Source organism: Bos mutus, chromosome 19 (assembly GCF_027580195.1).
Source record: "Bos mutus isolate GX-2022 chromosome 19, NWIPB_WYAK_1.1, whole genome shotgun sequence".
NCBI lineage: Eukaryota > Metazoa > Chordata > Mammalia > Artiodactyla > Bovidae > Bos > Bos mutus.
Window position 1 is genome coordinate 7,981,287 of NC_091635.1, and position 23,911 is coordinate 8,005,197.

The 23,911-nt window shown below is 54.6% G+C and overlaps 2 protein-coding genes and 1 long non-coding RNA gene across 3 annotated transcripts; all 3 read left to right on the forward strand.

The window, feature by feature from the left end:
• Positions 1-8,688: 8,688 nt before the first annotated feature.
• On the forward strand, positions 8,689-10,593 carry AANAT (aralkylamine N-acetyltransferase). The gene is made up of 4 exons (XM_070388777.1): positions 8,689-8,795; positions 9,145-9,381; positions 9,672-9,826; positions 10,150-10,593. The coding sequence occupies exons 2-4, from the start codon at positions 9,219-9,221 to the stop codon at positions 10,453-10,455; spliced, it is 624 nt and encodes a 207-aa protein (XP_070244878.1). The 5' UTR covers positions 8,689-8,795; positions 9,145-9,218; the 3' UTR covers positions 10,456-10,593.
• A 1,846-nt stretch (positions 10,594-12,439) lies between these two features.
• On the forward strand, positions 12,440-14,767 carry LOC102285681 (uncharacterized). The gene is made up of 3 exons (XR_011467818.1): positions 12,440-12,721; positions 13,074-13,885; positions 14,405-14,767. It is a non-coding gene; the product is annotated as an uncharacterized lncRNA (long non-coding RNA).
• Positions 14,768-20,744: 5,977 nt separating this feature from the next.
• On the forward strand, positions 20,745-23,366 carry LOC102279792 (serotonin N-acetyltransferase-like). Its single transcript, XM_005908002.2, has 3 exons — positions 20,745-22,216; positions 22,508-22,664; positions 23,002-23,366. Exons 1-3 carry the CDS (start codon positions 22,056-22,058, stop codon positions 23,236-23,238), a joined length of 555 nt encoding a protein of 184 aa, XP_005908064.2. The 5' UTR covers positions 20,745-22,055; the 3' UTR covers positions 23,239-23,366.
• Positions 23,367-23,911: the final 545 nt, after the last annotated feature.

The following is a 23,911-nucleotide window of genomic DNA, read 5'->3' on the forward strand; positions in this document are numbered from 1 at the left end:
CTGGTGGGCTGCCGACTATGGGGTCACACAGAGTCGGACACGACTGAAATGACAGCAGCAGCAGCAGCAGATAACTTCAAAGCTCCCTGAGGCTTATGCGTTGCAAGAAGGAGGAGAGAGGGGTAATTAAGGGTGTAAGCCGTCGATTCCAAATTTTGGGCATAGACACTTACTAACCTTATGAAGTTGGCAAGCTGATAAACTTCTTTTCACCTTAATTTTCTCATCTGTAAAATTGGGGAGGTAATAGCAGTACCTCTGTCATCTGGCAGTTGACAGGATTAAGTGAAATAGAACAGTGCCTGGCATATAGTTCCCCAATAAAGGAATTTTTAATATATTTCATTATTATAATATTTCAAACCCCCTGCCTAGACTAACATTCTAGACTGGCAGAATTCTTAGACTTACAATCTGCTCCAGATTGCCATTTTAAAATATTAAAAGTAATTATAAAACAGAAGTAATTATACTGATGTGTCTCTCCTAAGTAACTTCCAAAAGATTTAGATACATTCTCAAAGGACAGAGTCATACTGGGTTGTTGAAAGGAAATTAGGAATACTCAAGATATGGCCCTCCTCACCTTTCTCAGTTAAAATCATTTTTTTTCACAATTTTCTGCAAGACCATGAGTGGTAAATTAGCAAGATAAGTCAATATTTCAGTATTTAGGTTCTTCAAAAAAGGCATTGGGTAGTTTATAGACTACCGAGGATATAGAACTATACTCGTGGAAAAGTTATGAGCATTCATGAAAGGAAAAACATTTTTTTTAATTAAAACACACATGGAGTGCAGATGGCAACCTGAGTACTTGAGATGCCCTGAGTTAAGTACTTACAGAGTGTTGATATATTACTGGGTGTGGGGTGGTTGTCAGTGGACTTGTATCTTGGAAAATTCACATACTAAGGTATAGGAAAAAAAGACTTAAGGGGAGATGAGGATGTGATGGAGAGACAAAGCTTGATTCCCAAATCATGGCCTTCCTGTCCCAGACCACAGTGCAGAATGTCCATCTGAAATTATTGCTGAAAAGACGCAGTACCCTACTCCTTTCTCCATAAAGACTTGGGAGGCTTAGTAGCAGTGACATAGTAGCTTCTGTTCCATCTACCATGTCCCTTTAGTTCTGTTTCCTTGGCCCCTGATCACCTAACATTTATCAATAACTTAATATTGACCCGCACAGTGGCAGACACATTCACATGATCTTATTTGTTATCACAATTCTGGATACAGGTGTAATTAACTTTATTTTACCAGTGAGAAACAGGGTCCAAGGAATTCAGTGCCTTAAGGGCATAAGGTAGGAACTGGTAGAGTCAGGTTGGAACCCAGGTTTCCTGACTCAAGTTAAGGGTCTTGTGTTTTTTTTGGCCAGGCCTCCAGGCTTGTGGAATGTTAGTTCCCCAGCCAGGGATTGAACATTGGCCCTCGGCAGTGAAAGCTCAGGGTCCTAACTGCTGGACTGCCAGGGAATTCCTTCAGGTATCCATCAAGGGATGGGGGGTGAGCAAGACCTTAGAAGGGGCAGGGCAGGTCTTTGTTTGATGTCAAAAATCTAAGTGAGTTTTGCATTCTTCTCCAGCTTATGCCAGTGTTTGTTTTAATGTAATAAGAAAGTCCTTTCCTCCCTAATCTTGAGTAAAATTAGCACTCCAGGAAGATGTGCCATGTTTATTCTGCAGCTTCTTATAATAATGGCTAATAATAGCTACCCTGTATTGAGCTGTAACTTAATGCCGGGTACTGTGATAAGTGTTTTACATAGATTACCCATCTTTACATAGATTTAACTTGTGCGGGAGGAAGTATCAGCCCCACTTCGTGAAGCACCGCCCCAGAGGGTGCTGTCCCCCCGCCCCCACCACTACCAGGAACATGCTAGGTTGTAGGCAAGAGCCCTTGATTTCAAATGCTGATCCCTCCCTTGCTCAACCTGTTTCAAGCTGGTGAATCCTCGCACTAATATGTGTAACCTGGTGCCTAGTAAGCACTGGCACTCAGTAAGGGTACCATCTTGGTGGGTACATCAAAGGTCTGAGGTTCCAAACTTCCATCGGGCCATTTTCACATTGTCTCCTCCATATACCCGAGGAGTTGAAGCTGGGGTGGGGAGAGCAGCCCTCTCTTGCCCCTGCCGGCCCGTGCTATCTCAAAGCCCTGTCTATCGCCCCCAGTTTGAACTGCATCTGAGCCCTTTTCCAAAGAGAAGCTCAGTACATTCCTTCCTACCTCCTAGTGACCTTCAGTGACCTCACTCAGCCCTGAGATGCTCCAGGCAAAGTGTGAGACTTAACTCCTTCCCAAACCCCAAGCCCCCAGCCACAGTCTCTTGCACGTCCAGGCTGGCTAGTGGGGGTGACCCTGGATGGAAGTGACTGCCTGATTTTTATTTTCATAACTGTTGAATGGGGAAAAAATAAAATAAAACAGACCTGTATTCCCCAGCGGAAAATCACCGTTCTCTCATGGGCTCAATACTTAGCTCTTCGTGGAGAATAGAGATACTTCTTGGGAGAATTTTGCTTATTTACAAATGTGCCTGCCAGAAACGGAGCCAGCCTGGCCACTCCCCTTGCTAAGGGGCTGACTGGGTGCAGGAGGCAGCAGACCTGGCAGCCAAGTGAACAGATCCCTGTGAAGCAGGCTGTGTCTTTCCCTGCCTTAACTGGCCACAACCGCCTCTCCAGAACCTTCAAGTGAACATGAGCCCCACGCTGCCCCCTACTGGAACCCTACCCTGCTTGGCCTCTCCAAACCTCTGAGTAGGAGGAAATCCAGATGGGCCCAGAGAGGTCCCTTTCACCTTGCAGTGAATGTTTGAGAGCTCTAGGCTGCCTGCAGCACTGGGGTCTTTGGTTGGGAAAGGGGGGCAGGAAGGGTGTGGCCCTGGGGAGCCCTCCCACACCCTCAGTGGCTGGCTGGAGAAATGCCTTTGAGGTCCACCACTGGCTTGCTCTAGAATCATGGGCTCTTGGGATTTCCCTGGTGGCCCAGTGGTTAAGAATTTGCCTTCCAATGCAAGGGACATGGGTTCAATCCCTGTTCAGGGAACTAAGATCCCACACACTGCAGGGCAACTAAGCTTTCATGCTGCAACAAAGTCAAAAAAAATTTTTCTTAATTTATTTTTAATTGAAGGATAATTGCTTTGCAGTATTGTGTTGGTTTCTGCCATGCATCAGCATGCATCAGCCATAAGTATTCATATGTCCCCTCCCTCTTGAGTCTCCTTCCCACCTCCCACCCCATCCCACCCCTCTAGGTTGTCACCGAACCCGTTTGAGTTCCCTGCGTCATACATTTAATTCCCACTGGCTATCTATTTTGCGTTTGGTAGTGTTAATGCTTCCTGTTACTCTCTCCATCCGTCCCACCCTCTCCTTCCCCGGCTGTGTCCACAAGTCTGTTGTCTATATCTGCATCTCCACTGCTGCCCTGCAAACAGGTTCCTCAGTGTGCACGCGCGCGTGTGTGTTAGTCGCTCAGTTGTGTCCGACTCTGCAGCCCGTCAGGCTCCTCTGTCCATGGAATTCTCCAGGCAAGAACACTGGAGTGGGTTACCATTTCCTCCTCCAGAGGTTCATCAGTACCATCATTAACAAAATTTTTAAAGGATCTTCTTGTTCCTGGAGCCTCACTCCTCCTTGCTTTGATGCCCTGGGTGAACTAACCGCGGGACGTGCCCAAGGTCACCCTGCAGTACAATCAGAATGAAGACCCGGAGCAGCTGGTCTTTGGCTGGCCACTCACTCCTGACCATGAGGATGGGTTGCAGTCCACAGGGTGAAACCCTTTGTGCTGGGGGTGACAGTGGAAAGGGTGAGCTGTGAGTGAGAGCCCAGGATGGGCAGGCTCATCCTGCTTCGCTCCTTCCTGAGGATTCAGGGCCCAAGGACAGCAAATCTGCCAGACCAGCTTGCAGAACAGGAACAGGGCTGCTGTGGCTTAACCATGCCATACTCTTCACCACCACTGCCCCACCACCAAAGCATGGGCTCTTCCTGGATGACCAGCCATGGGAGCAAAGTGGCATCTTCTCCCTAAAACCCCTGCCTTCTCCCAGAGTCTTCATCCAGGTAGATGGCAGGGACACTTACCTAGGTACCAAGTTGGCCACCTGAGGGTCAGCCTTTGATATGGAGCTCTGTAAGTCAGCTAAGCCCAGAACCTGGTCCCTCCACCTCCCTTTTCACACGCAAATAGCCCCTGCCTGCTTCACGGGAAGGGTCCAATGGGGCTGGGGTGATGGGATGGTGCAGTGGTTAAGGCTGAGTTTCTGGAGTTAAATGAACTTGGGTTTGAAGCTTGTGTTGCCACTGACTCACTAGGTGACCTTGACTTATTTTACTTCTCTGAGCTTTGGTTTCCTTTGGGAATGATAGCAATACCTACTAGCTAAGGCTGTTAGAATTTAACTGACATAAAGGATCAGAGATGCTTTGCCGATGCCTGGACACTGTAGGAGCCTGATCAATGTTAGCTGCTGCTATTAGTTCATCTCCGCCCCTCACCACCTTGTTCCTGGAAGACTGACGTATAAACACCACCATCCGACTTCTCAGCTTAGTGTCTTTCCGTGGTTCTCCATGGTCCATCAGAGCGTGGTGCTCGGGGCCCTTCAGGAATTCCTTCGTTAATCCCTCCCAGCTGCTTCCTGTCACGCCTCCACCGCTGCATCCTGTTCACACACTCCCTGCTGCAGCCTCAGCTGCTCATGCCAGGATCCTGACTCTCCAGTGCCTCTGTGCTTTTGCTTGGCATTTTTCATTCCTCTACTTCAACCCATGGTTTTGCGTTAAGAACTCCTTTTCATCTTATGACGTCTTCCAAGAGCCCCATTGTGCCCACTGATTCCTCCACTTGCCTAGTCATACCTGCCTGATTGCATTTATTTCACTCTATTAGGACCATTTGTTGGCATGCCTGTCTCTCCTGTGGGACTGTGTCTTCTTTGTACCTTTGTATTCCCAAATCTAGCACAGGTCTGATTCATAGTAGGTGCTCAAAAGAGTTTTGTTACCAAACAGACTCACAGACATAGAGAATGAATAGACTTGAGGTTGCTGAGGGGCAGGAGGATGGATTGGGAGTTTGGGGTCAGCAGATGCAAACTCTTAGATATAGAATGGATAAAAAACAGGGTCCTACTGTAGAGCCTAGGGAACTATATTCGATACCCTGTAATAAACCATAATGGAAAAGAATATGAAAAGGAGTGTATATCTATGTATAACTGAATCAGTTTGCTATACAGCGTAAGTGGACACAACATTGTAAATCAACTATACTTCAATTAAAAAAAATTATTTATGTTAAATGATTGTGCAAAACAAGCCAGCCTCTCTCAAAGGTCCCGAATATGCCAACAGGTCACTGGACACCTCTGTTTTTGCTCAGGTCCCCAGTTCTCCATTTTTCCTAGACACACACCCCACTCAGGCACACTCACCCTACACACACATACATACATACGCACATGTGTACACACACACACACACACACACACACACACATATGTGCTGCCCCTTCCCCAAGACTTTGCTGTCTCATTAAACTTTAGTCTCTAGATCGAGGCTGCTCTCTGCAGGAGCCCCTAAGCACATGTGGCTCTTGAGCACTTGAAATGTGGCTGATCTTGGGCTTCCCTGGTGGTCCAGTGGCTAAGACTCGGTGCCCCCAATTCAGGTGACCTGGGTTCAGTCCCTGGTCAGGGAACTAGATCCCACATGCCACAACTAAGAGTCCCCATGCTGCAGCTAAAACTTGGTGAAGCCAAATAAATAAATGTTATAAATAAATAAAGTTATTTAGGCATCATTTAAAAATGTGGCTGGTCTGAACTGACCTGTGCTGTAAATGTAAAATACACACGACTTTTTTGTCATCCTTCATCTGTATTTTGTATTTATTCTATAATAAATATATAATTATATACTATAGAAATGATAATTTTTTTTAAAACAAAAGGGTCCTCAAGTATAGATTCACATATAATTGGCACCACACCATACCATAAATTTGTACTATGTACCCTTTTTTTTTTAAGATTCAAGATAGTTTTATTACATCAAGCTACAGACTCAGTATAAAAAGGAAAAAAAAACAGAATATGAAATATGTGTAATAATTTTATATCAGTTATTTGTTGAAATGACAATACTCCTTATCTACTGGGTTAAATACAAGATCTTATTAAAATCGAGTTAGCCTGTTTCTTTTGGCATCTTCTCATGTGGTTACTAGAAAACTGAATATCATGTGTGGGGCTCCCAGGATCTTTCTGTTGCACAGCTGAGCTCCAGATCCTTAGGGCGCTGTAGGTCCCTTCTTTCTCCAGGAGGTGGCGATCTCTCCCTGCTTTTGACACCTCCGTTCCAGAAAGGTCTGGAAGGTTCCTGAGGAACCTGTGTACCATGGCAGATACTGAAAACCCTAAATAAGGACGAGACCACATTCAGTCTATCTATCCAAAGGAGGCTTCAATGGAAATCCACGGAAAGTCAAGGAGCTAAGTGTCATCCTCACCAGCAGAAGAATCAACACCTAGCTGATAGAATCCTTGTCTATGTGTCTAGCTCGCTGCCACACATTCAATGCAATCTCTGTTTTCGAGAGGTTTATAAGCTGCTGGGAGCTTGCTGGGTGAACCTCCTGCACACAATTCTCCATCTCGATCCCCATCCCCTGGAGAATCTGCTAGTGACAGATTAAGGTTGGAAAGGTCAATTTTTGCTCAGTCGCTCAGTCGTGCCCGACCCTTTACAACCCCATGGGCTGTAACCCTCCAGGCTTCTCTGTTCATGGGATTCTCCAGGCAAGAAGACTGGAGCGGGTAGCCATTTCCTCTTCCAGGGGATCTTCCTGACCCAGGGATTGAACCCGCCTCTCCTGCATCGGCAGGCGGATTCTTTACCACAGCGCCACCTGGGAAGGCTGGAAAGGTAAATATGATTAGGCAAACTGTGCTCTGTGCACTCTGTTCAGGGCAGATCTTAAGTGTGGGGGAAGAATGAGAGAAGGATGCTGCCCTCAAAACCACCAAAAAACACAACTCTTACAGTTTCACGAGTGCCTGAACTGAGCGCTGCCTTCCTTGCCTGCCTGGGCCGTTCAGTTGCTCTGTTGGGAAAACTGGGGTCTCGGAGGCGTCACTGGAGTTTTTCGTGGGGTCCACCTTTCAGTTTCCCCAGGTGGATTCCCTGGGGTCCTGCAGCGGGAGCCCAGCAGCAGTCACATGGTGGCAGCCCGCCTCACCCCCGTTCCAGGCCCTCCAGGTGCAGCTGAGCTGCGGCAGGCTCTGTGCTGGGGGTGGGGTGGACTGGCTGAGGGGAACTTGGCCCTGGCCGTGCTGGCGGGTCATACATCTTTCGTCAGTGCCCTCTGCCCTGCTGCGGCCTCTGCTTTGTCACCATAAAGTGGCTCTTCTGCATCTGTCCCCCACCCTCCCCCACCCCTCTCTCCTGGAAGGACTCGTAAAGTCCATGGGGGGTGTCCTTGTTAGGAGACTCTGAGCTCCTGTCTCCACGCTTGGCTGCAGGAGATGCTGCTGATTGTCCAGTACTTGGGTTCTGGGATGTGTCCTGATCCAGGGCTTGCTCGTCTCCTCACCTTTCTTCCTGTTAATGGCTCATCCTGCCCACGGCTCCACCCAGAGAGAACATCCCCCAGCTCAGCCCCAGCATCCCTGTGGGGACACACAGCCCCTAGAATGTCCTTTCTATATTGAGACTCTGATGTCCACTCCATCATGGGACAGCCAAATCTGTTCTGGTCATCTCACTGCTACAGAGCATTAGTGGGGTGGGGGCTCAGCCAGGTCAGAGGGAGGCTCTGCTGGGCAGGTGGGCAGTCAGGTCCCATGGTCCTCTGGGGTTCTCCGTGTGGCCTGGACAACCCGGCTCCACTGTCATAGAATGTCCTGGAGCAGGAGCCCACCATCGCCCAGGATCTGCCTGGGACCACAGAGCCTGTGGGAGAGACCTGGTGGGCAGCCACAGCTGGCACCCAGATGTGTGTAGCCCTGTCTTGTAGGCTGGGGGGCCCAGAGGAGAGCTGGTGGACGAGGTGACAATGGGACCCCTGAAGGGGAGCAACTGGGGAGAAGAAGCGAGAGGTGAGCTGAGTCAGAGCCAGGGGAGCTGTGGTCTTGGGACCCTCTCAAGGGGGCTGGTGCTGGAGGGAGTCCGTGGCATAGAGAGTGGAACTCCATCATCAGGGGTCTGGGATGCAGCCCCCGAGCCAGAGTCCCCACATGGAGACATCAAATGACGTTGACTTTGCATCCCATACTCAGCCTTGGTCTCTTGCCTCTGGTTCTGCAGTTCTGATTAGCCACTGAGCAAGTCCTCTAAATGATGACACGCTTGGGCTGCCAGAGCTGGGAGGACCCTCAGAAGCGGGCTTGCCTAGGGGACAGAGCGTGAACACCTGTGCCAGTCAGTTGGCGCCAGGACACGGATTAGACTGGACCCACGAGGCTTAGCCCCGTGCTCATTCCCTCAAACCCTGGGGCCTCAGCCAGCCACTGTAATCCTCCACATCCATGTGCCATCTGAGGTTTCAGCCTCAGCCAGCAGGGACAGGGCTCGGCGTGGGGGGTGGGGGGACAGAGCCCTGCTGACTACATCTGCCTGTAACGTGGGGGTGGGGCAGGCAGGGGATTAGAAATCTCTGAGATCAACATCACAAGTGTCTGGACTTTTCTGGTCCTGAGGCTGTGGACAGCACCCAGAGTGGTGGCTCTGTGGGGGGAACATTAGAGCTCCTGCAACACAGGAGTCCTGGTAAGTGGAACCCTGGACCCTGGGCTCCTAGAATTTGAGAGCAGGAGTCCCCTGCCTAGGGCTTGGGGACGGGGGAGAGAAGGAGGCAGAGGGCGGGAAGGGGAATGTGCAGCTCACAGGCTTTGTAAGGGAGGGACGGCCGCCCCTAAGAACTGCACATCAACAGGGCGTCAGTGAGTGAGAAGGGGGCCCAGGGAGCCAGAGCAGGCACAGGGCAGGAGGAATCGATGCTCTAGCCCCTAGACTCCCCGCTCCAGGTCCCCTACAAGAGAGGCAAGAGGCGCCATCGCCCTGGACGGCCCCCTGGGAGATGAGGACCAGCCCCCTGACCATCACCCCTCTCCAGCAGGTGTGGAGGGACCCTCCTTGTCACACAGGCCCCTTCTGAAGTTGGGGACCCCTTGGGTGGCAGCCGCACCCAGGATGTCCACGCCGAGCATCCACTGCCTGAAACCCTCGCCTCTGCACCTGCCGTCTGGGATCCCAGGGTCCCCAGGCCGCCAGCGGCGCCACACACTCCCCGCCAACGAGTTCCGCTGCCTCACCCCAGAGGACGCTGCCGGCGTGTTTGAGATTGAGCGAGAGGGTGAGCAGCTCCCTGGCCCCCCAGGGTCAAGGATTCTGGGGAACTCTGCTGCTGTTGCCCTTGGGGGAAGACCTCGGAGTCCTCTGTCCTTGGCAGATGGGCCCCCAGAGTGTCTGATGGTATGTTTTGTGTGTGTACAGGAGCACACGCGTGTTTCAGGAGAGTGGGGGGAAGAGCAGCCCTGAATCCCATGCTTTCCCAGGGGAGGCCTGGGGACCCGGGGAGCCCACCCAGCATCCACACAGATGCTCAGTGGACTGGGGGTCACCCACTCGTGCTTCCTGACGCAGCCTTCATCTCTGTCTCCGGCAACTGCCCCCTGAATCTGGACGAGGTCCGGCACTTCCTGACCCTGTGTCCCGAGCTGTCCCTGGGCTGGTTCGTGGAGGGCCGCCTTGTGGCCTTCATCATTGGCTCCCTGTGGGACGAGGAGAGACTTACTCAGGTGAGGATGGGGGTGACCTGCCCAGTCCCGGGAAGGCCTCAGGAAAGGAGGCCACCACCTCCCGTGGAGGCAGAATGTGGGGGAGGAGCGGGAGCCTGGGATCCAACACAGGAGCTCACGGTGCGTCCTCTCCCGGCAAGAGAGCCCAGTCCTCTGGGGCTCAAGGCTCTGATGAAGGGGACCACAAAGGGGCGGGGTCATAGCTCCTAACTTGGGTAGCAGGGGGCTGACTGGGGACTCGCGGGGCAGCTGCTCTTGGCCCAGCGGGGGTGGTTTTGGGGTGCACAGAGGCGACCCTGACTCGTGTCCGCCTCTCGCCCCAGGAGTCACTGACGCTGCACAGGCCCGGGGGCCGCACGGCCCACCTGCATGCGCTGGCCGTGCACCGCAGCTTCCGGCAGCAGGGCAAGGGCTCCGTGCTGCTGTGGCGCTACCTGCAGCATGCGGGCGGCCAGCCGGCCGTGCGCCGGGCCGTGCTCATGTGCGAGGACGCGCTGGTGCCCTTCTACCAGAGGTTCGGCTTCCATCCCGCGGGCCCGTGTGCTGTCGTCGTGGGCTCACTGACCTTCACGGAGATGCACTGCTCCCTGCGGGGCCACGCCGCCCTGCGCCGGAACAGTGACCGCTGACCCCCTGGGGAGCCCATGGTCGGGAGCTCCTACTCAATCCCCGGCCGTCCCCTTCTCTGCCCTGCCATCCCCCCTGCTCTGCTTGGTCTGAAGGGAGACGGTGATTCCCAGGGGATTGTGGAATGGAGAGAATGGGTGAAATAAAGAGAGAGCAGGGCGGCTGCTCCCAGCCCAGGTGCCCTCCTGGGGTGCAAGTACTGTGTGCTCCTCTCTGTCCCTGCCAGGCCCTCCAGACCCCCTGCATCCATACTGCGCCCACACGTGCTGGGTCCGTGAACTGGGGACAGTGGGAGGCATCCTGCAGCCTTGCTTCTGCGTCTCACCAAAGGAGCCCCTATGCCCCCAGACCCACGGCTGCCCATTCTGGTCCTCATCCCTGGAGTGAGGGCAGCCGGCGGGAGGGGAGGGCAGGGGCCACCTCCCTGCTTGCCCACCACCCCAGGTGCCCTGGGTCCTCTGCCCACAGTAACTTCCATCCCATCGGGTGGGGGGTGAAGGACTGAGGGGAGGTGCCGCGTCCTGCACAGCAGGTGAGATAGACCTGAAACGGGGGTGAGCACGTAATGAAAAGATAGACACATATAATTTGGCCAGCAGGGAGTCAGGGAGCCCTCCCGCTCTCCATGGCAGGAACACAAAATGGCTCCTTCCAGCCCGCACTTTTATTGGCAGAAGTCACATGAGATCATTAGGGAATAGCTATACGGGGGAGTTGGATTAGCTTACCGTAAAGAGGGAGTAAAGTTAAGGCTCTGCTGTTGATCAGGAATATCTTGTTTGTTTCCGTGGGGACGGACGCTGGGGTAGGCAGTGAAGCGGGGCAGAGAGCACGTGCCGCTCCAAGAATGTCCGCTGGGCATGCTTCCTGGGACAATCACGGGCGCGCAGTGTGCCGCACCCTTGAGTCCTGGGGCAGGTTCTGGTCTCTGCTACCCTAGGCTGCAACAGGGAGGCACTGTGAGTGATTGAGTGCTGTATCCCCACCCCAGCATTGCTTCGGCCCGGCCGGCCCTCCCCTCTGCCCAGCAGACCCCGATTCTGCTATGGGGAGGGGCAAGAAGCAGAGGGCCATGGCCAGGCAGGGCTGAGAACGTGGCGGGAACCCAGCCTCGTCCCCAGGAGGGGCGCACTCACAGTAACGGGGAGGGGTCTGTACCAGCAGAGCCGGAGGTAGGGGCCGAGCAGCAGCCCAGGACCCTGGAAGAAAGGAGCCCACCCCCAGGAGGGCTCCCGATGGCAGGGCAGCACAGGGGCTGTCAGGGCCTCAGCCCCGAGTTGCAGAGACGCACAGGCTCTGAGTGTCCCCACCCTGGGCCTGAGGAAGGGGGGCCTCGGTCTCCCAAGGAGCCCCCCTTCAAGAGCATCTCCTCTCAGATTCAGTCTCTCCTGGGGGAGGGAGCTCCTGGCGGGCAGGGAGCTCCTGGGAGCAGGGCCGGCCCCATGGGGTCTCTGGGATGTGTGTGGGGGGGCGTTGTGCAGGCCGACAACCCGGTCCAGACAGTCCCTGCGTCCTCCAAGCTGGGTGGGAGCAGCCGTGCTGGCCCCGCCAGGCAGGTGGTCAGTGTAGCTCCTGGTCCAGCTCGTACTTCTCTGCAGAAGCAGCTGGTGAAGGGTAGGCCGGTGAGGCCAGGGGTAGACCTATAGCCAGATGATGAGCAGGGTGGGTGGGTGCGTGGGGAGGGCACAGGGTCACTTCCAGGTGCCAGCTGGAAGCTTGCGGGGAGGACCGGGCATATCCAGGCGTGAACTCTGGGACCTGGGTCACCCTATGTGTCATCCCCTTCCAGGGTGGGGACCCTAAAGCTGAGAGCCTCGGGGTACGGGGAGGTGCCACTGGAGCTGCCAGAACATGGCTGGACTCCTCCCTCCCCCACTTCCTGCAAACACTGAGCACCGACTGTGTGCACGCCCAGGGCAGTAAGCAGGACAGGCAGCCTGCTCCGGGTGGCGCGCGTGGGAAGCACAGACACTGAGCAAGCCCACAGCCTGAGGAGGAACTGATCAACAAACTGCTGACTCTTAGGGTCAAGAAGGGTCACAGTAGGCTGACTTCATTTGGCCTAATTCGTAGCTGTGGGATATGCTGGCAGGCAGTGGTCAAGGTCACGGAGCAAAAGCAGAGAAGAGGAGGAGTGAAGGGCGGAGTCCCAGCAAGGAGGTGACCTCGGAGCATGAATCAGGGGTTCGGCTGTTCCCTCTCATCCAGGGATTAAGGAATCAGCAGTGGGAACCTCGCAGCTGTCACGCGAAAGAGGAGAGGGAGCAGGTGGGGCCCCGTTTGAGAAGCTCCCTGGGACCCTGACACTGACGCGGCCCTTGCTCGCTTGGTCAGATCAGTGGTCAGTGCCACCCTGTGCCAGGCCACCTCGGTGCCTCTGAGCTACCTCTGGCTCTGTGCTGGAGGCAAGGTGGTGTGGGGAGACTTCTCCAGGCCTTGGCCCACGCTGGTGGGTCAGTATACCTTTCACTGATGTCCTCTGCCTGTTGCTACCTCTGCTTTGTCACCTGGAGGAGCCCTGGTGCCTCTGGCCCCTACCCGCCCCCACCCCTCTCTCCTGGAAGGATGCCCAGCGGCCATCAGGGTGAAGCTGAGCTCTTCTCTACACTCTTGGCTGCAGGAGATGCTACTGGCCACTCCTCCTCGGGTTCTGTGATGCTCCTGATTCTGGATCTGCTCATCTCCTTGCCTTTCTTCTGGTTATTGGCTCATCTTGCCCACCCTCGGCCCCGAGAGAACATCCCCCAGCTCAGCCTCCACTTTCCCTGTGGGGACATGCAGCCCTTCAGAACGTCCTTCCCATACTGAAACTCCAATGTCCTCTCCTCCGTGAGGACAGCCAAGTCTGTCTGGTCATCTCACCGCTACAGAGCGTTAATAGGGTGGGGGCTCAGCCGGGTCAGAGGGAGGCTCTGCTGGGCAGGTGGGCAGTCAGGTCCCATGGTCCTCTGGGGTTCTCTGTATGGCCTGGACAACCCGGCTCCACTGTCATAGAATGTCCTGGAGCAGGAGCCCACCATCGCCCAGGATCTGCCTGGGACCACAGAGCCTGTGGGAGAGACCTGGTGGGCAGCCACAGCTGGCACCCAGATGTGTGTAGCCCTGTCTTGTAGGCTGGGGGGCCCAGAGGAGAGCTGGTGGACGAGGTGACAATGGGACCCCTGAAGGGGAGCAACTGGGGAGAAGAAGCGAGAGGTGAGCTGAGTCAGAGCCGGGGGAGCCGTGGTCTTGGGACCCTCTCAAGGGGGCTGGTGCTGGAGGGAGTCCGTGACATAGAGAGTAGAACTCCATCATCAGGGGCCTGGGACGCAGCCCCCGAGCCAGAGTCCCCACTCGGACACATCTGTTGGCATTGACTTTGCATCCCACACCCAGCCTTGTCCTCTCGCCTCTACACTGGTGACAGTGGTGTCACCTGTGACCGCCTTGCAGGTAGGTGGCATTTTTCTCCTGCCCCCTCAGCCCCCAGCCTGGGCAGAGCCTCAGAAGGCCTCTGAACAGCCACGGGCAGTGGAGTGGGCACAAGAGATAAATATTATGACCAGGAAGGGAAAGCGTGCAGGGTGGGGTTTCCAAGGGCCCAGGGGGCTGAACTGTGGGTCTAGGCCTCTGCGGGAATTCCATTTCACTCCAGGATCCCTGTGGGGGCCCTCATCATGCCCCCCATTATTCTAGCAGGGTCCTCTGGGGAACCTTACATATTCCCAGCAGTTCTGTGGAGTCCTGCCCCAAGGCCATAGAAGCAGATCCAGAACTACGGTCACCTCCAAAGCAGACTGAACCCTTTTGTAACCGTTGCCAAAAGCCCCCTGATCATCACCAACCAGCTTCCTGACCCCAGATGAGTCAAGAGAGCCAGTGCTTACCCTATAGCGCTCTAACCAATCACCTAATGTCAGCTCTCCAGCAGGAACTTTCTTTGTCTTGAGACTTTAAAAATTGTCTCCACAGGAGACCCTGATGCTGGGAAAGATTGAAGACAAAAGAAGGGGACGACAGAGGAGGAGATGGTCAGATAGCATCGTCGACTCAATGAACATCAGTGTGAGCAAACTCCTGGAGATAGTGAAGGACAGGGGAGCCTGGCGTGTTGCAGTCCGGGGGATCCCAGAGAGTCGGACACGACTTAGTGACTGGACAACAACGACAACCCACAAAAAACGTCGTCCCTCCCTTGAGCATGCCTGCTGTTCTAATGGCATCTCCCAGTAATAAACTCTATTCTCCCTCCGTCCGCTCTCCCTGGCCTGTCAGGAGGTGTCTGCCTGCTGCGCTCTCAGTGCCCACATTATCTCTGCTCTTGGTTCTTAATAAACTCACTCCTTTCTGCAATACCCTAGGTCTGGAAATATTCTCTTTCAACCCACATGCGGACTGCCATAAGTTCCAGCCAGGAAACTCTTGGTCCGTCTATACTCTCGCCCACTGCCACAGACTCCACTGGAAGTGATGGCTGGGGCTACAGAGGTTTGAAACTCCCGGGCTCTGTGCACACAGCGGGCTGGGTACCTCTGTTGGGTGACCCACATTCTTTCCCCACAGGAAGACAAGCAGGTTGCAAAGTCATGACTAAAAGGCTGTTGGGAGAACATGTGCTTTGAGTAGTGGTTTTGAGGCCAGGCTGCACAGGAGAATCCCCTGGGGGAAGGTACACAGGCCTGGAGTCCCATTCCAGGATGTCAATATCACAATCTCGGAGGATGAGACAGCTATTGAAATATTTTTAAAGCTCCCGTGGGATTCCAATGGGCAGCCAGGTATGAGGACCACGGTTCTGAAGCAGGGAAAGCTGGACAGGTGCCAGTCATGGCCGGGGGCATCAAACCAAGGTGTACATTACAGGTTTCTCCCACTGTCGGGAAGTAGGGAGTTCTCATGAAAACTTTTGTAAGCTGAAAGGCTGTGAAGCGAAGAAGCAATTACCATTAAGTTATATGGAAACACTTTTGAGTGTTCCCAGATCCCCCAAATAACCTTCCAAATCATACCAAATAACACATAAAACCTAAAATAACACTAACATATAGGGAAGGCAGGAATAATAAGATAATCACACAGCGTTTATCAAATAGAAATAACGTACGACAGTTAGACTCAGTTACCGGAATGGGGAAGATAAAACACACTGGGAGGCCGAGAGGTGGTCATGACGGTGGGTTAGGGTCGGTCTTGGTGGCGGCGGGGGAGGAAGACTGAGACTGGCGTGCAGGACCGAGAGGAAGCAGTTCATCTAATAACATCTCACCACGTCTGAATCCATCAGGGCAGGCAGGTCACTGACAGTTGTGTATTCTAGGTCTGCTTGCCTCGAAGTCAAAGGTCAGGGTCGCTGTCTGCTGTACCTGATGTCGCTAATGTGGCTGGCGTGGCTGGTGAGGAAGGCTGGGAATAGGACAGTAAGCTTGACTGCTTAGACTCACATGTTGTTCTATCATAGAACCCTCAATAGGCAGTCAACGTGCAAAGCTGCCCTAAACCTACATGCTGTTTCAAAATTAGTCCTGTTTTCCTGTAATCATTGTAGCCCTGGCAATGACAGTGAAAACCTCAGTCAACGGCTTCTCCGGTTCCTGGACGTCTTCCCTCGGGCGTTTTGCTATTGCATTCAGTTTGTTCGCTGCCAAACGATCCCCCAATGCTGTTTTCGATTTTCACCTCTTTTCATGGAATAGCGAAAATCCTCTTCCGATTTCTTTTGGTTAGTGAAAACAGGTATTAATGTAAGCCTTTCATAAAACCGAAATGGCAGAATGTGGACTTTTGAAAAGAAGGCGATAACTGTATGAGGTTTGGTAGCCAAAGGGTCCAGCCAGCCCAAGGCTCAGATAGGCGCTGCCCTATGCCCTGTGCCCCGCGCCTGGTGCAGACCTGCGATTCTCCCCGGCTCCCTCACGGCCCTTTACCGGCCCAGGCTGACCACTTCCCTTCTCATACCTCACAAACAGGGTTGCCAGACAAAATTCAAGACCTCTGGTGAAATTGAAATTTGAGATAAACTCCTTTTTTAGTATAAAAATGTTCTACATATCACATGTATTCGTGCGTGCTAACTCAATTCAGTTGTGTCCGACTTTTTGTGACCCTGTGGACTGTAGCCTTCCAGGCTCCTCTGTCCATGGGGATTCTCCAGGCAAGAACACTGGAGTGGGTTGCCATGCCCTCCTCCCGGGGATCTTCCCCACCCAGGGATCAAACTCACATCTTTTAGTTTACTTGCACTGGGAGGCGGGTTCTTTATCACTAGGCGCCACCTGGGAATCATTCATTCTTTAAAAAGTATTTGTTGTATACCTGGGTCAAATTTCACCAGGTGTCCTGCATTTTTATTTGCTAAATTGGACAGACTTAACTGACGTCACCTGAGGCTACTCCCTTGGTTGACGGATTCAATTACAGCCCAGGCGAGGGGGAGGACACATCTCTAGCGACTCTGCTGCTGCTGCTAAATCGCTTCAGTCGTGTCCGACTCTGTGCCATCCCATAGACGGCAGCCCACCAGGCTCCCCAATCCCTGGGATTCTCCAGGCAAGAACACTGGAGTGGGTTGCCATTTCCTTCTCCAATGCATGAAAGTGAAAAGTGAAAGTGAAGTTGCTCAGCCATGTCCGACTCTTAGGTACCCCATGGACTGCAGCCCACCAGGCTCCTCCATCCCTGGGATTTTCCAGGCAAGAGTACTGGAGCGGGGTGCCATCGCCTTCTTTGACTAGCGAGTCTAGTGGTCTGAAATGCCTCGGTAGGGAATTTCCTGGCAGCCCAGTGGTTAAGACTCTGCATTTCCACTTCAGGGGACTTGGGTTCAATACCTGGTCAGGGGATTAAGAACCTGCATGCTTTGGGGCTAAGCAAAAAAAAACCTCAGCAGATTTTTACTCTGGCTGGTACCAGGCACTACTGCTGTCACTCTTGATGTTGATTTCACTGCAGAGGGCACCCTTATCTTTGTTCCCATCACTCTCTCCCTGTAATGGGGTATTGTCATTTTCTTCCTGTTGACCGGGAGAGAGGCCTTGTGATCAGCCTTCCCTGCCCTTTCCTGCCCACCATGGGAGCCATGCACCAGTTTAGCTGTGTTTTGTATCCTGCTGGTCTTGTTCTCTGAGGATCCATGTGCCTAGACGGGTTTTCCAGAAAGCATAGGCCATATGGTGTCCAAACAAAAGAGGTGCATTCAACAGTGGGCATTTCTTCACAGCTCCAGGCTGTTGGGATCAGCCACCAGGGGGCGAGGTGGAGCCACAGGATCTAAGAAGAGCTTTGTTGTTCAGTGGCTAAGAGGTTTCTGACTCTGCAACCCCATGGGTTGTATCCTGTGAGGCTTCTCTGTCCCTGGAATTCTCCAGGCAAGAATACTGGAGTGGGTTGCCATTTCCTTCTCCAGGGGATCTTCCCAACCCAGGGACAGAACGCACGTCTTCTTGCTTGGCAGGCAGATTCTTTAGCCACTGAGCCACCTGGGAAGCCCCTATCAGAGGAGGCCTTTTCTGGGACCCCAGGTTGGAGGTGGGGGTGCCCAGCCCAGGTCCTGGACATGTTCCTCCCAGCAGGTGTGAAGGCCAAACGTGAGGAAGTCTTCTGGTCAGTCCTGAAAAGTCAGTCGTGGGTTCCCAGAAGGGGAAAGACAGGAAGTTGCTCAGTGGCAGGTGGGGTAAGCAGGGGTCATGTGAGCTCTGGAGGTTCTGCTGGGCCTCAGACAGCAGAGGGGCCCTGGGTGAAAGGGTGTGGGGGCACCTGGGCTGATCTGAGGTTACTCTAGCGTCAGGGCCAGGTGGGCCCAGCAGCACCTGGCCGGGCCAGCACTGGAGTGCCTCCCGGGTCCTGGTGACAGCAGGGGCTCCTTCCATGGTGTGTGGACAGGGGTCAGCTCTGCTGTGCGGGAGTAGAAGCCAAGGGCCGACAGGGCAGGCGGTGTGTGTCAATGAAGGACAGGGCTGGGTGCTGGCTAGGGAGGGGCTGAGAGCTGCAGGAGGGGTGTGAGTTGGGGGTAGAAAGGGAAGCCAGGGGCCATCTGCTGGCCTGAAGAGGGGCTGGGGTAGTGGCATAGGAGAAGGGAGCAGGAGGCAGTTTGCTGAGACTCTAGATTCAGGAGGGAAAGCTCACGTCAGATACTAAGACCAGAGGGCAGCCCTGGGCATGGGATGAAGCCAAGGTAGACCAGGAGCCCATGGGGTGAAGCCAAGGTGGACCGGGAGCCCATGGGGTGAAGCCAAGGTGGACCGGGAGCCCATGGGGTGAAGCCAAGGTAGACCAGGAACTCTGGAGTGGACCTGATAGGCAAAGCAGTCTTCTGGATATTTAAGTAAACAAGTAGAACAAATATGCACAAAATCACACAAGCTAAATTTAAGAACGTAATGTACCATTTCCAGCACCTCCCCAAAAGCTCCCTTTGAGGGGACTTCCCTCGTGGTCCAGTGGTTAATACTCTGAACTTCCACTGCAGGGGGGCGTAGGTTCCATCCCTGATCAGGGAACTAAGATCCTGCATGCAGCTGGGATTTTTAAAAAGCCCCGCCCCCAGACAGGCACTGATCCTCTGAGGTGGCAAAAGAACACACCTGCCAATGCAGGAGACCCAAGAGACCTGGGCTCCATCCCTGGATCGGAAAGATCCCCTGGAGAAGGGCATGGCCACCCACTCCAGTATTCTTGCCTGGAGAATCCCATGGACAGAGGAGCCTGGTGGGCTACAGTCCACGGGGTCACACAGAGTCAGACACGACTGAAGTGACTTAGCACACACACCCTGCCTTTGGAGATCTTCCCCAAAGCGCTCAGAAAGAGGTGCACGTGCAGAACCAGACTTTGGTTACCTACACCACGGAGGAGGTAATGTATGCGGAAGGACCTCCAGGGTCAGTCAGCGATGGAGCCCCTTCAGAGGCTTGTCCCTGTGGACACAGCAAGGTCTGAATTGCACAGTTGCAGCCATGTGTGTGTCTCCAGGCTCACTGGTCCCACCTGCCCATCTGGGAACCAGATTTGAGCTGACAGGTGGCTCACTAGCTCCCTTTGCTTGGTAGACCCTGACTGGAGGACACTGATGACCGCGAGGAGAGATGTGAAGATGTGAACTGGTCATTTGGAAAATCGATGGGGCCTAGCAGCCCTGGGGGTAACATACAGCTCACCTCACCTCTCTGAGTTTCAGTTTCCCTCTCTTTGACATGGGGTTCATACTCACTGGGCGGAGCTGTCATGTGGATTAAAGGAGACTCTGATCCAGGGTTCAGCAGGTATCAAGTGCTATAAATGCAGCAATCTTGGGCTGCCAGGGCTGGAAGGACCCTCAGAGGAGGGTGCGCCCAGGTCCCCAGGGGACAGAGGGTGATGCCCCAGCCAACCAGTGAACACCAGAGCAGAGGTTAGAGCCTGACCCCTGAGGCTTAACACTGTTTAGAAATCAATGACAAGCCCAAAATGGAGTCCCTAGTGCTAAGCGGCACCAAACTGAGGTTTTAATACCTAACCTCTTGGCAGCTTCTGCCTCGCTCAGGTCTGGAATGCTAAACCAGTCAATCTGGAATTTCCTGGTCAGCATTAGTGACATACTCTTCCTGATAGACCTCATCTGCTCTTTCATTATAAAAAAAAAAAAATCATTTTTATTTTTGGGGCTGCACCATTTGGTTTGCTGGATCTTAGTTCCTCAACCAGGGATTGAAGCTGAGGCCCCAGCAGTGAAAGAGCCGAGACTCAACCGCTGGACCATCAAGGAATTCCTCATCAGTTCTCTCCTCGTTCCTGGCCCCTTCAGCCTTTGAAGGCATTCAATTTCGTACAACTCTTTGGAACCCCTTTCTAAATATTTAGTTGCTTCTTCATGACCGTGCTTGGTCTTCGTTGGTGCATGCGGGCTCTCTCTAGTTGCGGTGCACGAGCCTCTCATTGCGGGGGCTTCTCTTGTTGCAGAACAGGGGTTCTAGGCTGCCTGGGCTCAGCGGTTGCGGTTCCCAGGCTCTAGAGCACAGGCTCAATAGTTGTGATGCAGGGGCTTAGTTGCTCCATGGCAAGTGGGATCTTCCCGGATCAGGGGTCGAACCTGTGTCTGCTGCCTTGGCAGGCGGACTCTTTACCACTGAACCACCAGGGAAGCCCTGGAACTCCTTTCTATTTGCCAGGTGGGATGGTGCTTGACTCATGTTCAGTTCAGTTCAGTCACTCAGTCGTGTCTGACTCTTGGCAACCCCATGAATCGCAGCACACCAGGCCTCCCTGTCCATCACCAACTCCCAGAGTTTACTCAAACTCACGTCCATCGAGTCGGTGATGCCATCCAGCCATCTCATCTTCTGTCGTCCCTTTCTCCTCCTGCCCCCAATCCCTCCCAGCATCAGGGTCTTTTCCAATGAGTCAACTCTTCGCATGAGGTGGCCAAAGTATTGGAGTTTCAGCTTTAGCATCAGGCCTTCCAATGAACACCCAGGACTGGTCTCCTTTAGGATGGACTGGTTGGACCTCCTTGCAGTCCAAGGAACTCTCAAGAGTCTTCTCCAACACCACAGTTCAAAAGCATCAATTCTTCGGCACTCAGCTTTCTTCACAGTCCAACTCTCACATCCATACCTGACCACTGGAAAAGCCATAGCCTTGACTAGACGAACCTTTGTTGGCAAAGTAATGTCTCTGCTTTTTTAATATGCTATCTAGGTTGGTCATAACTTTCCTTTCAAAGAGTAAGCATCTTTTAATTTCATGGCTGCAGTCACCATCTGCAGTGATTTTGGAGCCCCAAAAATAAAGTCTGACACTGTTTCCAATGTTTCTCCATGTATTTCCCATTAAATGATGGGACCAGATGCCATGATCTTAGTTTTCTGACTCATGAATCCCTGAATAAAGCCAATTTGATCTTAGAATGGACTCAGTTGACTTTTGTTTTTGAGCGGTCCCAAGTGATCTTTTCCCCAACCCCTGGGGCCTCATCAGCTGCTGTAATCCCCTCTGTGTCCTGCATGCCAGCCTAAGGTTTTGCCCTCAGAGGTTGGGGACAGGGCACAGCCCTGCTGGCTTCGTCTTGCCTGGGGTGACATGGAGGTGGGGCATTGCCTTAGAAATCTCTGAGGACACTGTCATGCGCTGCCCGGCCACACCTGCTACAAAAGCAGGTCCTGGATTTTCCTGGCTTCTGAGCCCAAGGACGGCCTCTGGGGTAACTGGCCCTGTGGTCCTGGTAAGTGGGATCCTCTCACAGGTTCCCAGGAACAGGAGTCCCCTGCTTAGGGCTTGGAGACAAGTGAAGAGAAGGCAGAGGAGGGTGGAGAGGGCAACTCGCAGATTACAGGCTTCGTAACAGAGGCACGGCTGGATCTGCACATAGACGGGGGTCAGGGAGACAGACAGAAAGGGGCCCAGGGAGCCAGAGCAGGCACAAGGCAGGAGGAATCGATGCCCTACATGCCCGCTCCGCCCTAGCGCCCAGACTCCCCACTCCAGGTCTCCTGCAACAGAGGCAAGAGGTGCCATCACCCTGGACGACTCCCTGGGAGATGAGGACCAGCCCCCTGACCATTGCCCCTCTCCAACAGGTGTGGAGGGACCCTCCTCGTCACACAGGCCCCTTCTGAAGTTGGGGACCCCTTGGGTGGCAGCCGCACCCAGGATGTCCACGCCAAGCATCCACTGCCTGAAACCCTCACCTCTGCACCTGCCGTCTGGGATCCCAGGGTCCCCAGGCCGCCAGCGGCGCCACACACTCCCCGCCAACGAGTTCCGCTGCCTCACCCCAGAGGACGCTGCCGGCGTGTTTGAGATTGAGCGAGAGGCTGAGCAGCACCCCCGGCCCCCCAGGGTCCGGGACTCTGCTGAACTCTGCTGCTGTTGCCCTTGGGGGAAGACCCTGGAGTCCCCTGTCCTTGGCAGATGGGCCCCCAGAGTGTCTGACGGTGTGTTTTGTGCGTGTACAGGAGCACACGCGTGTTTCAGGAGAGTGGGGGGAAGAGCAGCCCTGAATCCCATGCTTTCCCAGGGGAGGCCTGGGGACCCGGGGAGCCCACCCAGCATCCACACAGATGCTCAGTGGACTGGGGGTCACCCACTCGTGCTTCCTGACGCAGCCTTCATCTCTGTCTCCGGCAACTGCCCCCTGAATCTGGACGAGGTCCGGCACTTCCTGACCCTGTGTCCCGAGCTGTCCCTGGGCTGGTTCGTGGAGGGCCGCCCCGTGGTCTTCATCATTGGCTCCCTGTGGGACGAGGAGAGACTTACTCAGGTGAGGATGGGGGTGACCTGCCCAGTCCCGGGAAGGCCTCAGGAAAGGAGGAGACCATTTCCCATGGAGGCAGAAGATGGGGGAGGAGCGGGAGCCTGGGATGTCTTCCTCCAGACCCAACACAGGAGCTCACGGTGCGTCCTCTCCCGGCAAGAGAGCCCAGTCCTCTGGGGCTCAAGGCTCTGATGAAGGGGACCACAAAGGGGCGGGGTCATAGCTCCTAACTTGGGTAGAAGGGGGCTGACTGGGGACTCGCGGGGCAGCTGCTCTTGGCCCAGCGGGGGTGGTTTTGGGGTGCACAGAGGCGACCCTGACTCGTGTCCGCCTCTCGCCCCAGGAGTCGCTGATGCTGCACAGGCCCAGGGGCCGCACGGCCCACCTGCATGCGCTGGCCGTGCACCGCAGCTTCCGGCAGCAGGGCAAGGGCTCCGTGCTGCTGTGGCGCTACCTGCAGCACGCGGGCGGCCAGCCGGCCGTGTGCCGGGCCGTGCTCATGTGCCAGGACGCGCTGGTGCCCTTCTACCAGAGGTTCGGCTTCCATCCCGCGGGCCCGTGTGCCGTCGTCGTGGGCTGACTGACCTTCACGGAGATGCACTGCTCCCTGCGGGGCCACGCCGCCCTGCGCCGGAACAGTGACCGCTGACCCCCTGGGGAGCCCATGGTCGGGAGCTCCTACTCAATCCCCGGCCGTCCCCTTCTCTGCCCTGCCGTCCCCCAACTCTGCTTGGTCTGAAGGGAGACGGTGATTCCCAGGGGATGGTGGAACGGGGAGAATGGGTGAAATAAAGAAAAAGTGGGGCAGTGCTCCCAGCCCAGGTGCCCTCCTGGGGCGCAAGTACTGTGTGCTCCTCTCTGTCCATGCCAGGCCCTCCAGACCCCCTGCATCCATACTGCGCCCACACGTGCTGGGTCCGTGAACTGGGGACAGTGGGAGGCATCCTGCAGCCTTGCTTCTGCGTCTCACCAAAGGAGCCCCTATGCCCCCAGACCCACGGCTGCCCCTTCTGGGCCTCATCCCTGGAGTGGGGGCAGCCGGTGGGAGGGGAGGGCAGGGGCCACCTCCCAGCTGTCCCACCACCCCAGCGCCCCAGGTTCCCTGCCCACAGTAACTGTGCTTGTGCCCCGTCGGGTGTGGGGTGAAGGGCTGGGGGACGTGCAGTGAATGGCCAAGAGCTGCACCCCCAGCTCCAGCACCGCTTCTGCCAGGCTGGCCCTCCCCTCTGCCCAGCCAGACCCCTGACTATCTC